Source organism: Bombus huntii, chromosome 12, assembly GCF_024542735.1.
Source record: "Bombus huntii isolate Logan2020A chromosome 12, iyBomHunt1.1, whole genome shotgun sequence".
Lineage (NCBI taxonomy): Eukaryota > Metazoa > Arthropoda > Insecta > Hymenoptera > Apidae > Bombus > Bombus huntii.
This window is the reverse complement of record NC_066249.1, coordinates 4,059,419-4,074,854: the sequence shown is the minus strand read 5'-3', so window position 1 is coordinate 4,074,854 and position 15,436 is coordinate 4,059,419. Positions and strand designations below refer to the sequence as shown.

Genomic DNA, 15,436 nt, shown 5'->3' with positions numbered 1-15,436 from the left:
ATAAAAGATTTCGCCCCGTGTTCGAGGAACTCCACGGGTGGTGGGAAGTGAGAAACTCTCTCCTGTTAATAATGACATTATATTTGAAATAGTAATGTTTACAACATACAATTGCGACGTTACTACAGTATTTTTTTGTCATTTTCTTTTTCTTCCTTTAAGATAATTGATAATGTTCTCGCAAAAAGAAAAAAAAAAAAGAACGGTCACACGCATTTCGTCTCACGATTCATTCACGGTCGTAACGTGTTTTACAATTGCGTCTATTCTTTCTCTTTCGCTCCCTCTCTCGCATTCGTTCGCCCTTTCTCTCTCTCTCTCTCTCTCTCTCTCTCTCTCTCTCTCGCATCCTTCAACTCTTTCGTCGGGGAATGCACGGATTTTGCGAGCCGGGATCCACGTCTAATCGCATGTACTAACGTGTCGAAAAATAAACGGCGAAATTGTACAGTAAATGGATGTTCGGTGTTTCCTTTTTTCTTTCATTTTTTTTTCTCGTTTTTCCAAGTTTCCTTCGAAGGGGTAGGAGGTGGAGGCAATGGACAATAGTAACCGAGCAACAGGACCGGAAATTAATTTCATTAGTATATTGTCATATTGGTGTCTGCTTTATGTTCTAAAACGTTCTCCAGAAGATGGGCGAAACCGGCCCATCGGAAATCTTGGGTCACACGGACTACATAACTCTCCTTCTTTTTTTCTCTCTCGCGTGTTTTTAGCTGATTGCTAGCTGCCACTTCACGCTCGTTCACCTTAACAATAAGCAATAAGAACAGGACTTAGCCAGTCGTCAAACGCCACGTGTTCGATCTGCCTTTCCCTTTCCCTCTTTCTTTTATATTCACTCTATATGCGTGTATTTTTTTCGATTTTTCCCTTTTTTATTACGCTTTTTCTTTCCTCTTGCCCCTAGCAACGACTACGAGTAGTCTCTCTCTCTCGCTATATTAAACGTACTGTGACCTATGGACTATGGCACTTGGTGCAACTAGTTCGGATTTCTTGGATACTGCTTATACGTGTAAGGTACTTAATTATTATCATTATTGTTAGTTATTTATATATATTTGTATTTATATATATATAATTTTTATATTTATATATATATATATATATTTATATGACACAGGAGAATTCGTGCGTTTCATTATGATACAGGCGTGCGCAAGGCGATACAGTCAATTTACTTTGCGATTTTCTTTTTTTAATCAGACACTTTTACTACAAAGTTTTTTTTAATCTTTATAAATCTTATCTTTAACACTTATTATTTCAAACTATCGTTTAAGTTTCCATTTCTTCCGTTTCTTTCAATGAGAAATTGAAAACGATGATTGGAAGAAAGAATAGATCAAGAATAGATCCTGTTCGAGGATGATTTAGCGTTACAACGCACAGACTTTTTTGATTTGGTAAAAATACCTTGGCTGCATCGCCTTGGACAAGAGAGTCGATCGAATTCAATTATCGAATTAATATCTTTTATATCTGCTTACGTGCTAAGGGATCTATTATACAGTTGAATAATACAGTTGTTGTCGCCGCGCGAACATTATAGAACGCAGGAAAAGATCGAGTGCGGGTGCGAGTTTTTATATTTGAAAAGGAAATGATCGTGCGTACGCTGTCTTCCTCTCTCCTCACTTCTAGAATTCGAGTCGACATTTCGATCACTAAATTTATTACGTCTACATGCTATACAGTCCGTCGGTTTCGCCTAGAAGAAAAAGAAAGAACGATTCTCTTCTATATCTATAGGCCATTGCTTGCTTTTCTGTGTTCTTTTTGTTCAAATTAATAATTAAATAATATCATTGTATACCTTCTTTATGTATCCAAAAACAAAATTCATTCTTTCAATTCCTGTGCAGACGTTTCTCTTATGAATTTCCGCATTCCTGTGCATGTATAGTACCTTGAACGTACAAATACATCGTTTAGCACCGGTCCTTACTTTCTTTCTTTAATCTTTTACCGTGTGAAGCGGAAAATAGTCAAGACAAATCCACACACGTTTAATACTTTTACAATACGCATAACGTCGTATTGCTTCCTCCGCTCCAATGCATTGGCACTACGCGCGGAATCGTGTCGCTTTAATTTAATTTCGATTAATATCTTCAGCATAGAGTCGTTTCTAGATACATCGACTTAAATTACCTCTTCTTTCCTCCTTTTGCTATATCCTTTGATCATTTTGTGTGTCGCGGCAACGTATTACATTTGACGATCTTACAACTAGTAAACGCGAATTATGTGAAAAAAATTAGTTTGGTTTATTTGTTCATACAAAAAAGTCTCATTGAATACTCATTTAACATCTTATCCCTTCTACCAGTATTGTTGCCGCATTTACTTTTTCTTCGCGGTATTTCTCTTATGCAACGTTAAAGCGTGGAAATCGAGCTTACTTAGCTAAGAAACAACGAATCGTTTGAACGCGCGTCTCTTCCTCTCTCTTGTCTATTTAGAAAAGTATCTTTAAGGAGCAAAGTTCCTCGTCTTATGGCTCGTATATCGATATAATAATAATAATATCGACAATAATAATAATGATAATAATAATAATAATGATAATGATAATAATAATAATAATAATAATAATAATAATAATTGTTATTCGCCGCTTTTTTCGAACGATATTATATATACTTAAGTAAGATAATTACGCGTGACGTATTTACAAATTGAACTTATTGTACATTTTCACGATCGACGTCTCGTGAAAAATAAATGTCCTCTTCTTCTTCGCTTATAAAATCCTTTCTTCTCCCTATCCTGATATCTCGTCTTTCTTCCCTAACTTGCACGCGTGCAACTCTGGGCGTTTGTCATTTCTCTTCTTTCTCGCGCATTACTTTCTGTTGCCTAGATTTAGCCTCATCATCGTTTCAATACGAATCGTGCAAGTCGTAAGACGCTCTCGTCTATAAGACACTATTATTATAATACCAGCCCTACCATGTATCGATATACAGCGAACGTGATCATCGAATCAAGGAATATACAGTTCGTTCGGTTCGGAAGCACTGAACGCTCTATGCATCGAGAACGCGGCGATCCATTTCGACCGCGATCGATAACAAGTAGACCCGAGAATACAAAAACGATTAACTTATCAATTATCATTTCCACGTATCGGCGTGTTGTACTATATGAAAATACAATATAAGGCTGCGCTTATGCGTTTCACCCGCGAAATCGCAACTTAATCTCCTGCTTGCCGCTTCTTAAACCTTCATCGATTTCAATGTACCGAATAACAGCGATAATGATATTAACAATATCGTTTAAATTATCGTACACTTCTATTGTATTTCTTATTTTGTTCTTTTTACAGAGATCAAATTTCAAAAATATTCTTATTCCATTATATATTCTTTTTTTTTTTTTTACAGAGGATCGCAGCGTTTGATCGAAATAAGATATAACTGACACAGGGAAACGAAAAAAGAAGAGATACATTGGATCCGATGGAGGTTTAATGCAATAAACGATACACATCTGTTAATAAAACTGCGTGTTTTCACCGAAACTTCTCTGAATGATATTTGAGCTGCATGAAAAATTCACCCCGGCACAACTTTCCGTTGTAAGATATCGGTATCGATTATACGTAATATTTGCTAAGGGCATATATCTGTTAGATACCGCTGTATGTATACTATAAGAGCTTTTTTAGGTGTACGTTTCTTTAAGGCCATGGCATCTGTAAATCTTCCTTTGTATTACGTAAAAGTGGGAACTATTTTCAAAAAAGTTCGGGATTATTTTAGTCTCGCAAAATTGTATGTCTCTGTCACTTATGTACTTACAATTCTAATGTATAGTCTTAATCATAACCGTTTCCATCCGTGAACAAGCATAGCATTACGCAATCGTATACCTACGAACAATACACAGTTTAACAATTTCCTTCCCTCTTTTCATAGTCCGTGAACGAAATTGCACAAAAAGTTAACGGATATAATTTATATTATACGTGACAATGTAATTCTTATATGATTCATTCGAAATTTTAAGGAAAAAAAAATAAAATACGAAAACGTGTTCTTTTTTCCGGTTAGGATATCATTGGACCTGTTCGATCTCGTAAGTTTGAGGCTATTGAAAATTTGCATTCTCCTCGAAAGGTTTCATTTGCGCTTTTACATGATATTGCTGCAAGTGCAACAAAACAAAAAAAGCCAACAATAATTATCAGCATCGATCATAATAAGGATACGAAAAAAAATAAAATAAAAATTACAATTGGTAATAATATATTTTTTATAATAGTATAATCAATGGTGTTTATATATTTATATATATATATATATAATTATATTTATATATATAATGGGCAAATTAATATTTACAGAATACGTTGTGGCATTAGCTTTTGCGGGTTCATGTTCCACTCTGGTTCTCTTTTCTTTTTATTCTTTCATCCCTTCTGCTTTGCACAGTTTCATTTATTTATATCTATATATCTCTACATATAGCTTTTCTCCCTGCCGCAAAAACGAAACCGAGAGAACTATGGCAACTAACGTAATTAATGGCAAGTTTTTTGCTGTTCGAAAGATCAGAGTAAAACGTTTCGGTGGATAGTGTACACATGGAATGAAACGACGAGAAAAGAAATAGAGATATTACGACATAATGCAAAATGAACAAGAAAGGCAAAATAAAAAAAACAAGGAAAACAAGAATTGATAAATAAAATGCGCATTAACGTAAGACGACTTAATAATAAAGAAAAAAAAACGAGTTAAAAACACTTTACATTCACAATAATTCGACAAACAAACATATCGCATAATATACAATAATAAACGAAACTAAAAAGTAATACAATATAGAACTATCGCAGATTCTCTTTTCATGAATATTCACAGGAAGAATTTTGTATACGCGCCAATTTCTTTTTAAGCTCTAAATGCTTTATCGAATGCATATATGTGTACACATTCAACGTTAAATTTCGTTACTCTTTTCTCCTTTCCCCTCTTTTATCCCTTTTTTAATACCAAAGTTTTACAGTACTTCAATGATGTTCTCAGACAACAGAATAAATAAATTCTTCTTTGGAATTTTTCTCTCTTTCTTTTTATATCCAGTGAAGATCGCCTGTTCTTATATCAAGGAAGTTACAAAAAATTCAAACATAACAGAGATTTCTATTGCTGATCTCAAATCTTAAATTCTAAACATCCAACAACAAGAAACAGAAGAAACATTTGAATCGTGCTGCAGCCGAGTAGTGAATCATTCGATGATTCTTTTTCGCTCTTTTTGTATTTTCCCCCTTTGTTTTGGAAGTTTCACGTTTGTGCAAAGACATTGTGTAATATTCGTTTCTTTCTCTCTCTTTTTTTTTCCATTTTTCTTTATAGATTTAATCTCTCGTGTAACTCTGGACGTGCCTGTGAGATTTCAAAAATAGCCGGTATGGAAGCCACAGAATCGTTCCATGAGATTAGCATTTAGGAAAGTAAAATAGTTCGTTGCACGTTCAAAAACGCGTTCCAAACGGCTGCTGCGCAAATCAATGTTCAGAATAAGAATATTATAATTCAACATACTTTGAAACTGTGAGAGGATAGAAAAATCACAGAAAAACGCTCGTTCCCCCTTGAATAATCGAACAATAATAATATCCATGAGAGTCGATGTTATGAAACGCACAAAAAGGGCACATACATAAAGAGGTCGCCAGTTCTACTTTTATAATCCAATATTCATTTCTTGTAAATACATAAACACATATTTAACATTTTGTAAATAATACTCGAGATAGTACTAAGAAACAATCGACAGATAAATTTTGATAAATATATTACAACATAGAGAGCGTACAAGAAAATTTCGGTTTCCATTTGATGATGTTCAAGTGTTATAGATTTTTTACTTTTTTTCTTTTCTATTCTTTGTCTTTGTTTTGTAAGGAAATTTTCTTTTTTCTGTAGTTCCTCTCCAAGTTTCAAATATCATTACAAAAAGAATTCATATCTTCCAGATAAATGTTTTTTTTAAACAAAACAACTGAGCATAAAGACTATCACTCAAAAAGAAAAAAAGAAAAAAAACCGTAAAAAGTTTGCGTTTTAATGTGCACATATGAAAAATGCCTTTGACATACGTCCTTAATATTTTCAGTGAACATATCATGTTAGACATTATATATAGTTATACTATGTATAGTATGACACTGAGGTGTATAATACTACAGACCTTAGGTCAGTAAGTTCAAAGGCAATTCTCATGTACCATTATCCATTTTCTACCAAATGATATACAAAAGTACTACATAGGACTGACTTGTAAAATTTTGTTTCCGCAACAAAATTTTACCACAATGGTTTTGAATATTTTGCCTACTTATTTTAATATAGTATCATTTGAATAAATGGATGTGGTGGCATCTAAAATTATCGCTAATAGGCGCTTTTTGTTCATTTTCTTCGTACAAGAGCCAGTAGCCCTTGAAATACAATTATAATAATATGATTAGATTTTACCGCTAACATAATATTAAAAAAATCGGATTACTTTAAAAATTCGAGATTACTTTTTTTTTTTTAAAACTGTTCCTTGGACAGTATATCGCTCTTTTTTTTACTTTTTTCATAAACTTTTCCTTTCCTTTCTTTTCACTGGTATACATCAATGCACATTACGTAAATTTCTTTTAAATTTACTTTTTAAATATAGTATCGTCTTATTATGCACTTTCCCCATCGGGCAACTTAGAGCCATCACTATTCACAATATGGATAGTAGAATTGAAGAACTGTATATGTGTATTATGAGGTACACTTACATTGCAAAAAAGATTCTTAGAATTGTACAGGTCTTTCAGTTCCATTTTGATTATTCCAGTTGTGAATTTTACATATCACATTTTTTAGACATCCGTTTCAGTATGTCATCATTGATCTTCATTTTGCTTGCGCTCGCCTGCCATGCTTCAAAATTTGTACCACAGATTTATCAAAGCCGCACTTGTCCTATCATTTAATTATTGTAACTGCTTCTAATTGTTCTTCCAATTTTTATCTTCAAGCTAGCTGACTTCATTCAGCATGACCAACAATTCCATTGTTATGAATACACAATATGCACTTCTTCATGTGTTTCTCTGTTTTAATGCACTAGTGTGTTAAGTTTCATTCGATCGTGAGTGAGAAATCTTGTAGTGGGCCTTCCTCACAACTTATATGAGGTTAAAGTGTTTTTGTTCAAGTAGCAAGTCATTTATTTAATGCTACTGTCTATTCGCGTTTATTAACGATACGATTATACACAATTTACATCCGCGACACTGTGTTTTATCGTAAGCTTAGAGAATTATTCCCTTTTATCAATGCTGTTGCATTGCACAAACTTTTTCATTGTTTAAACAGTTTTCTTTAAATATCGTCACGATTGTCACGTGTCTTTTTCCTAACGGCGTATACACATACGTTTTTTATTAATTCCATCTTTTTACACAAATCCACTGCACTTTCTTTGCTTTATATACTCAGTTAAGAATTAAAGAAACTTAATGGAAAGAGTCACATCAAAAGTTTATAGCATGTCTTCGGTTGATTAACGTTTAACCACAGTACTTTTTTTTTTGTTACACGTTTAAATAAATTTGATGTTATCTAATTAATAGATTTGCTTACATAAGAAATTCATTGTCACTTATTTTTCTTGATCATCGACGTCTTTTTTCTTTTTCGTTGCGGAGTTCTTTATTACGTAATCACAAGAAATATTATTTTTATCTTGTGAAATTGCTTTCAGCAAAGAGCAATGAAAAAAAACAAAAGAGAAGAAATCAGTTTCCTAACAATTTTCCTTCTTCCAAATAAAACTTGTATTGCATCAGATAAAGTGGTTCCTCTATATCTGACCAAACATAAATATCAATTAACGTATATCTGTTTATATTAAGATATACATCAGAATGGAGAGTACTAATTTTTTCATAAAAAATATACTATCTCTCCATAATAATGACGATGACGATAATGATAACAGTATGGTTCAATGAACTTTCACTTATATACTCACGAATATAATATTACAAAATAATGAAAATGAATGTGGTAATTTCAATCACCGCGATGATGGTGAAAATGAAGCGAATAACGATAATGACGATGACAATAATAATAATAATAATGATGATAATGAAATTATCATTAATTGGAATACGTTAACAATAACGATAGCTTTACAAAATAACAATCACAATGAGGGATGCGAAGGAACAAGTGTCATAATAAAGAACTCTGCAACAAACTACTCCTTGTTTGCAATGCATGGGACTTACAGATTCAGTGTTGATTGTTTTATTTAGTTTATGTTAGTTCCTAGTTGACCATAAGTGTATGTGATTCCATTGGTGCCGCACTATCGTATAACGTGTCTGTATCTTGTGTAGGTTCACCCTGAAGTTGACATTGATTACTCAATGTTCCAGCACCACAGTCACAGAAGAATCTGAAAACATAAGTTAATTACCAATCTGTTACATGCAAAAACTTTATGGTACTGCAACATATTTAACATTATAAATTTCTTTTGGTGGATATTAATATTATCAATAATATTTACCGGTCATGTCTAATGAATTCTACATCGTGTCCAGCATGACAGGTTTTTATGCAGTTTACACAAATTGCATTACGATCTGTTGTATTGCATGTTTGGCAACGATAGAAGTCATGCATAGGGAAAGAGGTATATGACGAAATTTTGTATAAACATTGGCCGTTCCCGACCGCCTTTTCAACTGCATCTTGATTATTAAATATTTTATTACCTGCAAAAATAAAAATCAATGACCATCTGTTCTTTCCATATGATTTAATACTATACATGTAAAGAGAAATATGTTAACCTCTAGTTGTTGGTTGTACTCCACTTGCTAAACATAGACCGCCGAATCTGTTATTGAAAATTTGATTAAATTCCAACGTAGCAGTTGCATTGTTCGTTATTTCAACACCGGCTGCCAATCCATCAAAAATTCGGTTTCTCCTTAAGACAGGATGGGATTGTGTGGAAATAAGCACTCCTGCTTGAGCGTTACGAAATATATCATTTTCTTCTAGGACACCTACGTCGCAAAATGAAATACATGATTATTTTAATTAGAGAAATTTACTAAAATTAAAAATAAATATAAAATTTACCTTTGCCACCATTAAATATACAAATTCCACCATCTCGCCCATCGAATATTTTGTTTCTTTTTAACGTAGGATTACTATCTGTTTTAATCCAAACTCCAGCCATTGCATTATCAAAAATTTCATTTTGTTCGAGTAAGCCTAATCCGCTATTGTACACAAGAACGCCACCATTTTGACCACCCCATATTTTATTCCCGCGTATTACTGGATTACTTCCAGTCCTAACATTACAAGACAATTAATATAGAGAAATAAGAAAACATAATATTTGTTTTGTGATACAATATCTTACCTTATTTGTACTCCTGAATACAAATGATTGAAAATATCATTGTCTTCTAGTTTACCATGTCCGTTATCATAAAAATAAACTCCAACTTGTTTTCCGCTATGAATACGATTTCTTCTTAATACCGGCGTCGATCCTGTAGTTATCCAAACACCTGCTAATGTATTTGCATATACTTCATTCTCTTCGATTAAACCTTGTCCCTTTTCATGCACGTATATACCACCATGTTGACCATGATGTATTTTATTATGTCTAACAATAGGATCCGAATTTGTTCTGATTTGTATACCAGCTAGTGCATTACCATAAATATTATTGTGTTCGATCAAGCCTCTTCCTTCTCCAAATATATATACTCCCCCTTGATGACCATTATAAATTTCATTTCTACGAATAGTGGGATTCGAATTGGAGGTAATCCAAACACCAGCGAAATTATTCGAATGAATTTTGTTATCGATAAATTGCCCTAATCCATTCTCATGAACATAAATTCCACCTGTCTGACCATGGTGTATTTCACAATGTACAACCGTTGGGTTAGCACCAGCTTTTACTTCAAAACCTGCTATTCGATTATTATGGATATCGTTAGCCTCGAAATACCCGAGACCATTATCAAACGTAAAGATTCCGACATCCCTTCCGTGATGAATATGATTTCTTCGCATGATTGGATTTGCATAATTCTTCACCCAGATTCCTGCTAATGCATTTCTAGAAATTTCATTGTCCTCGTAAGTTCCTTGTGCATAATCAGTGACATAGAGTCCAACATTTTCACAATCCGATATGTCACAATTCTTCACTACAGGATTCGCTCCTACCCCTGACACACAAACAGCCGCTCCAACTAAAAAGTCGGAGAACCAATAGTAAATTTAAAAATAAATAAATCTAGAATTCAATAAACAAATTATTTTACAATCTAGACGTGTTGCTTACCAACACTCGAACTCCTAATAATACAATGATCAACCGTGGGACTGCAATTTTCACCAACTTCTAAACAATAATGTTTATGATGCGGCACTGTGCTAGTAACATCTGGGGTAAACTTTAATGTGAGGTGGCCGGCATAAGCTCGTTTTGCTCCTTCTACAAACATAACTGTAGATTCACTTTCTCGTTCTAATATAACAGATTCTGCCACATTTCCAGGTGCTGCTCCGATTAATGCAACGTCGCTGTCGATTACAAGAAATTCGCCTCTATATATTCCAGCATGTAAGAAAACTAGATGTTGAGGTGCTTCTTCTGTTACCTGGGAATTGTTTCCACAACAATTCCCTTGACCACTTGTAGTTGTGCTATTATTTGACGAGGGGCCACTATTGCTTCTATATTCATCTACATAATCTAATGCTCCCTGAACTGTATTAAAGTATGGCAAATTCCGACCTTTAAACTTCAAATCCTGAAATCCTGGCCTAACATGTACTCCTCTATATAGTTGTCTAAAGCTTTCTTTCCATGGGTTTGGATAGTCTGATTCATCCGGGGAAACAAATTCAAATTTACAAGGTGCAGGATTAAATAGTGGTAAATCATATTCATAGACTTGCTGGTAGAGGGACTTCCATAGTTCAGTGTCATTTGCAATTGTTTGAAAACGTTTGCAAACCTGGGAAACTCTACATAGATCTTGTTCCATTAGATAATTAAATATAGTAAGCAGCACTTCATCCGGTAACTCATACTGAAGATAATGCGCTGCAGTATTTGTATTTGTACCTGTAAAATAATGAAAGATTTACAAGATTCTTTCATTAAAGTAACATCTAAGATGACATTTAATTACTAGAAAACATACCATCTGTGGATAATGAACAAGTCCGCCTAGGTCGTTTTCTTGCTGGTAGAGAGGAAGAACCAAGAGTGGCTCCTATACTACTGCCACCTGAAGGAGGTAGGGCAGAACTGGTACCAGGAGCAGGATCCGGATGAGGTGGACTTTTACGTCTTAGATCATATGGGGATGAGTGAGAGTGTGATGGAGAAGGTGATGGTGCTGCAACACCAGAGACGCTGGGTGACGATCCTCTTCCACCACTTCCACCCCCACCTCCACCTCCTCCTCCTCCCCCTCCACCACCAACTCCACCCCCAGGAGGTATCTGATTTGATGCTGAACATGGCAAGTCGCATGGCTCGGCTGGAAACCAACAATGTTACAACTACTAATATTTTTATATTTAATATTTTAATACATATATTACATACCAAGTATTTATCAAATTTATAATTAATTTAAAATAAATGAAAGAATAATTGCATATTTTATATTACATGGATAATAATCACAGTCATATTAATTTGTTCCGCTTTATGGATGCATATTTATTTTGAGTCTTTTAATCATAATTGATTTAAACATGTTTTGACATCCATACACATTGGCAAATTTATATTAAAATCATAATCAATTATTAGAAACATAGAGTGACACTAATATATGAATTACTATTTAATTGACAAGATTGATTACAAAGGATAAATTTAAAGAATGATATGTAGGAGATGAAGTCAGAAATAAAAAACACGGACAATTTATGAAAGATATTGTAAATCTTGGAACATATATCATTTTCTATGTTCAATGTATACATGTAACTAATTTTATTTATTATTTACTATATATAGTCCTTGCCTATTGGCACTATATATAACTAATTAATCAACCATATTTTGGGACAGAAGTATTATTATTATTATATTCAGAAAACAATAGCAACATCGGCAATTATGTATTAGGAGTACACAATGTGGTTTGGGAAAGTAGAACATTATACTAATTTAACAGAAAATCTATGGTTAGTATAATATCAGATTGAAAGATGCCTGACCTTATGCCTTGATATTACAGAGAGATTATCGAAATCGAAAGAAGTATCGGTTGTAAGTTTTGTACAGCTGAACGATTAATAAATGAGAATTATAAAAAAAAGGGGAGTGGGGTGAGAGGAATAGACTTTGAGCCGACATTCCAGAGTAAAAATTGACGATCGTGAAGTACGCGATATCATGATCGATGTTAGTAAAAAGAAGGGTGGTGATAAAACTGGCGAGCGTATGTTGATTTTGGGTAAACGTCAATGAGGCATCGGTTCTACGTTTTTCGGCCATCCCGAGTCCGAGAAAATCGTGTGAGAAGACGTGTGGGCAGTGGGTTTGACGGAGTTGTCGTTCGTCCTAATCTCTAAAGTGGGAATAGAATTGATGAGAAGGATTGAAGTTTGAATTCGTAGCATGCAGAATCGTTTGGATGATTAACCAGGGAATATCGAAGTAGGTGAAGGCAAAGAAGTCTTTCGTCGAGACAGGTGAGCAGTGAACCGAGCTCCGGATGCAGAGTTCTCTTACCCGAGGTGGTTCTCGAAGGCAGAGGAATTCTGTTTGCACCTTTTCTTCGGGATCTTCGCACGTAATTGCGCGACGATGTGAACGACGCACTTGGCATTTTTATCGTGCTTCCCGGAAAATTATGCGAGAAACGGTAAAACAACTAAACACTAAACAATGGCGACACTTCCACCGAGCCCAGCGGCCATCTTCTCATTGACGGTAGGACTGCCGACTGGTGCCAGACCGCCAATCGGATGAATTTCTGTTCTCCCCTCTTTCCTCGCCGACCTCCCTCCTACCAAAGCGATCCTTCTCTCTTGCCTTCTACCCCTTACCGATTCCCTCTTCTGCAATGGATCGCGACACAAGCAACCAACATCAGTATGGAGTTATGGAGACCATGGGCCGAAATACCGATTTATCCTGCATAACCGCAATTCTATCATGTTTCGTTTTATCGGTGATGTATGTCGCGAGTCTCTATGTATGGAATTCTCCGTACAGTAGGTATGTATGCCGATTAACAACTGGATAAACGTTAATCTTTAAATGTCCATTTTGTTGAACCGTGTATGCTCTCTCTATCGGTCCTTTAACAGTGAACCACAGGAAACCACGAACAAAGTGTAACTGTATTCACGTCGGCCGAGAACATGAATATGTCTACTCTTTGGTTCTCCCATTCACGCAGTCGCTTTTCTGGACAAGAATCGAATCTACAGCGCCTCTATTGGCGAACTTTTTCTTTCGATTTCTTCTATAATTGGCGCGTCATTTCAAATCGACTGTGTCAAATCACTATATCGATAACTATTTACTGCCAATAATATTGATTTCAAATGTTTAACTATATATTTTTTAAACATTGGAAATTTTATTATAGTTCCGCTTGACATTAAAATCCTACTTCTTTTCGGAGAATTTACTGTTAATCGAAAGTTTTAATTAAAAAGTAATACTTTAAGAAAAAGCGCAAAATCAATAAAACACTAGTGAAACTTTTTTTATTGCAGGGAACATCCTACTGTAATAAAAAAAAGATTTTTTAGCGTTTTTATTATGTCCCTTATATCTCCTGCTTTGTTGTATTTTGGAATAAATGAAAAAGTATTTCAAAAGGTAATTATATATAATGATATAATTAATTATATAGTAAAGTCCATATTGTAATTTACAACTTTTAGGCAACAATTTGGGAGTTATTGGGTCTGCGATGGCCTGGTTTAATTCAAGCAATTGTGATACCATTATTATTAACAATGATACTATTTCTAGGGCCAATATGTGTACAAGGTTTCAATGGACTTTGGAGACTATATACTGGTTAGTATCTTGGAATGATTATAGAAGGGCTCAAATATTTAAATCAAATAACTTGATAATTATGAGACTACTTTATAAATATATATTTAATGATTTTAGAGCCTATGTATTGGCTTGGGAGTGTACGAACAATAATATGGTGGAGAAATCTAGTAGTTGCTCCTTTAGCTGAAGAATGGACATTTAGAGCATGTATGTTACCATTGCTTTTGCAATGTTTTACACCAACTACTGCCATATTTGTATGTCCTTTATTTTTTGGTGTTGCTCATTTTCATCATGTAGTAGACAGGGTGAAAGCAGGCATGAATCTGAAACATGCCCTTTTTATATCTTGTAAGTACTTTCGTTTAATTTCAATTTAACTCAAGTATACTATTAAATTTGTCATAATATATTTTTGATGTAGGTTTCCAATTTGCGTTTACGACACTGTTTGGTGCATATGCTGCCTTTCTTTTTGCTAAAACAGGTGTAGTATTTTTACCAACTATTTTTTATTTAATTTTATATGTCTTTTTATTTAAAGACAATTTATAACTTTTTATAGGACATTTAGCAGCGCCGTTTACGGCACATTCTTTTTGTAATCATATGGGATGTCCTGATCTTTCTGAAGTTGTTGCAGTTAAAGATCCTTTAAAAAGAGCTGGATTGTTTTCTTTGTTTGTAATTGGATTAGTAGCCTGGTGTTTTTTATTGACACCAATGACAAATCCAAGATTATTTTATAATAATTTATTTTGGCATAAAAATTTTATATGAGTGTGATTTATTTGCAACAATGTCACTAATGTTATGTAAATTTTTTATAAAAAAACTAGTCTAACTTGAACTGATATCGTTTTAAGAATTTATATTGCATGATATTTTTTAAGAAGTATTTGTTACTTAACAAAATGTATCTCATACAAGTTGACGAGACTGTTTTGCAAATTATATAATAGATATAATTACATATAAGTGCAATTTTATCAAACACAGACGTACTTTTATAAGTTAGAAGCTAATCAAATTCGTGTAATACAAGATTTTTTAGTTCTAATTTTTGTGAACATGTTTTGTATAATGTAATTATTATGCAAAAAGGTTACCATAGGCAACTTAATCATGCAATATAGAACTAATATAAAATCACCGTAGTGCCTCAAATTTAATTCAATTTACATAGTTATAATCATGAATGCCAATAGAACTTTAGGCAAAGTTCTTAAAATAAAGATGTTAATAAAATATTGTAAAGTTAAAAAGATATGACATTGTTACAATAAACAGTGTGTTATTTTGAACTGATAAAAAAATT

At 33.7% G+C, this 15,436-nt stretch overlaps 2 protein-coding genes across 10 annotated transcripts; one reads left to right on the top strand and one right to left on the bottom strand.

Moving 5' to 3' along the window:
• Positions 1–60: 60 nt before the first annotated feature.
• On the bottom strand, positions 61–12,977 carry LOC126871621 (F-box only protein 11). 7 transcript variants are annotated; one of them, XR_007691698.1, is made up of 10 exons: positions 12,829–12,977; positions 11,279–11,620; positions 10,411–11,199; positions 9,466–10,318; positions 9,174–9,394; positions 8,879–9,097; positions 8,593–8,800; positions 8,309–8,478; positions 3,816–3,886; positions 61–3,745 (listed from the first exon to the last, which is right to left on the bottom strand). XR_007691698.1 is itself a non-coding variant. In XM_050630614.1 (9 exons), exons 1-8 carry the CDS (start codon positions 12,923–12,925, stop codon positions 8,349–8,351), a joined length of 2,859 nt encoding a protein of 952 aa, XP_050486571.1. In that variant the 5' UTR covers positions 12,926–12,977; the 3' UTR covers positions 61–7,881; positions 8,309–8,348. The 7 variants fall into 7 exon arrangements, 4 of the variants coding, with proteins under 4 accessions (XP_050486571.1, XP_050486573.1, XP_050486574.1 ...); XR_007691697.1 differs by having other exon boundaries at positions 61–1,717; positions 1,823–8,478; XR_007691696.1 differs by having other exon boundaries at positions 3,816–8,478.
• Positions 12,978–13,152: 175 nt separating this feature from the next.
• On the top strand, positions 13,153–15,422 carry LOC126871630 (CAAX prenyl protease 2). Of its 3 annotated transcripts, XM_050630637.1 has the most exons (7): positions 13,169–13,317; positions 13,410–13,762; positions 13,824–13,929; positions 13,995–14,133; positions 14,233–14,469; positions 14,543–14,605; positions 14,684–15,422. In XM_050630637.1, the coding sequence occupies exons 3-7, from the start codon at positions 13,870–13,872 to the stop codon at positions 14,896–14,898; spliced, it is 714 nt and encodes a 237-aa protein (XP_050486594.1). In that variant the 5' UTR covers positions 13,169–13,317; positions 13,410–13,762; positions 13,824–13,869; the 3' UTR covers positions 14,899–15,422. The 3 variants fall into 3 exon arrangements, with proteins under 3 accessions (XP_050486592.1, XP_050486594.1, XP_050486593.1); XM_050630635.1 differs by lacking the exon at positions 13,410–13,762 and having other exon boundaries at positions 13,153–13,317; XM_050630636.1 differs by having other exon boundaries at positions 13,175–13,762.
• Positions 15,423–15,436: the final 14 nt, after the last annotated feature.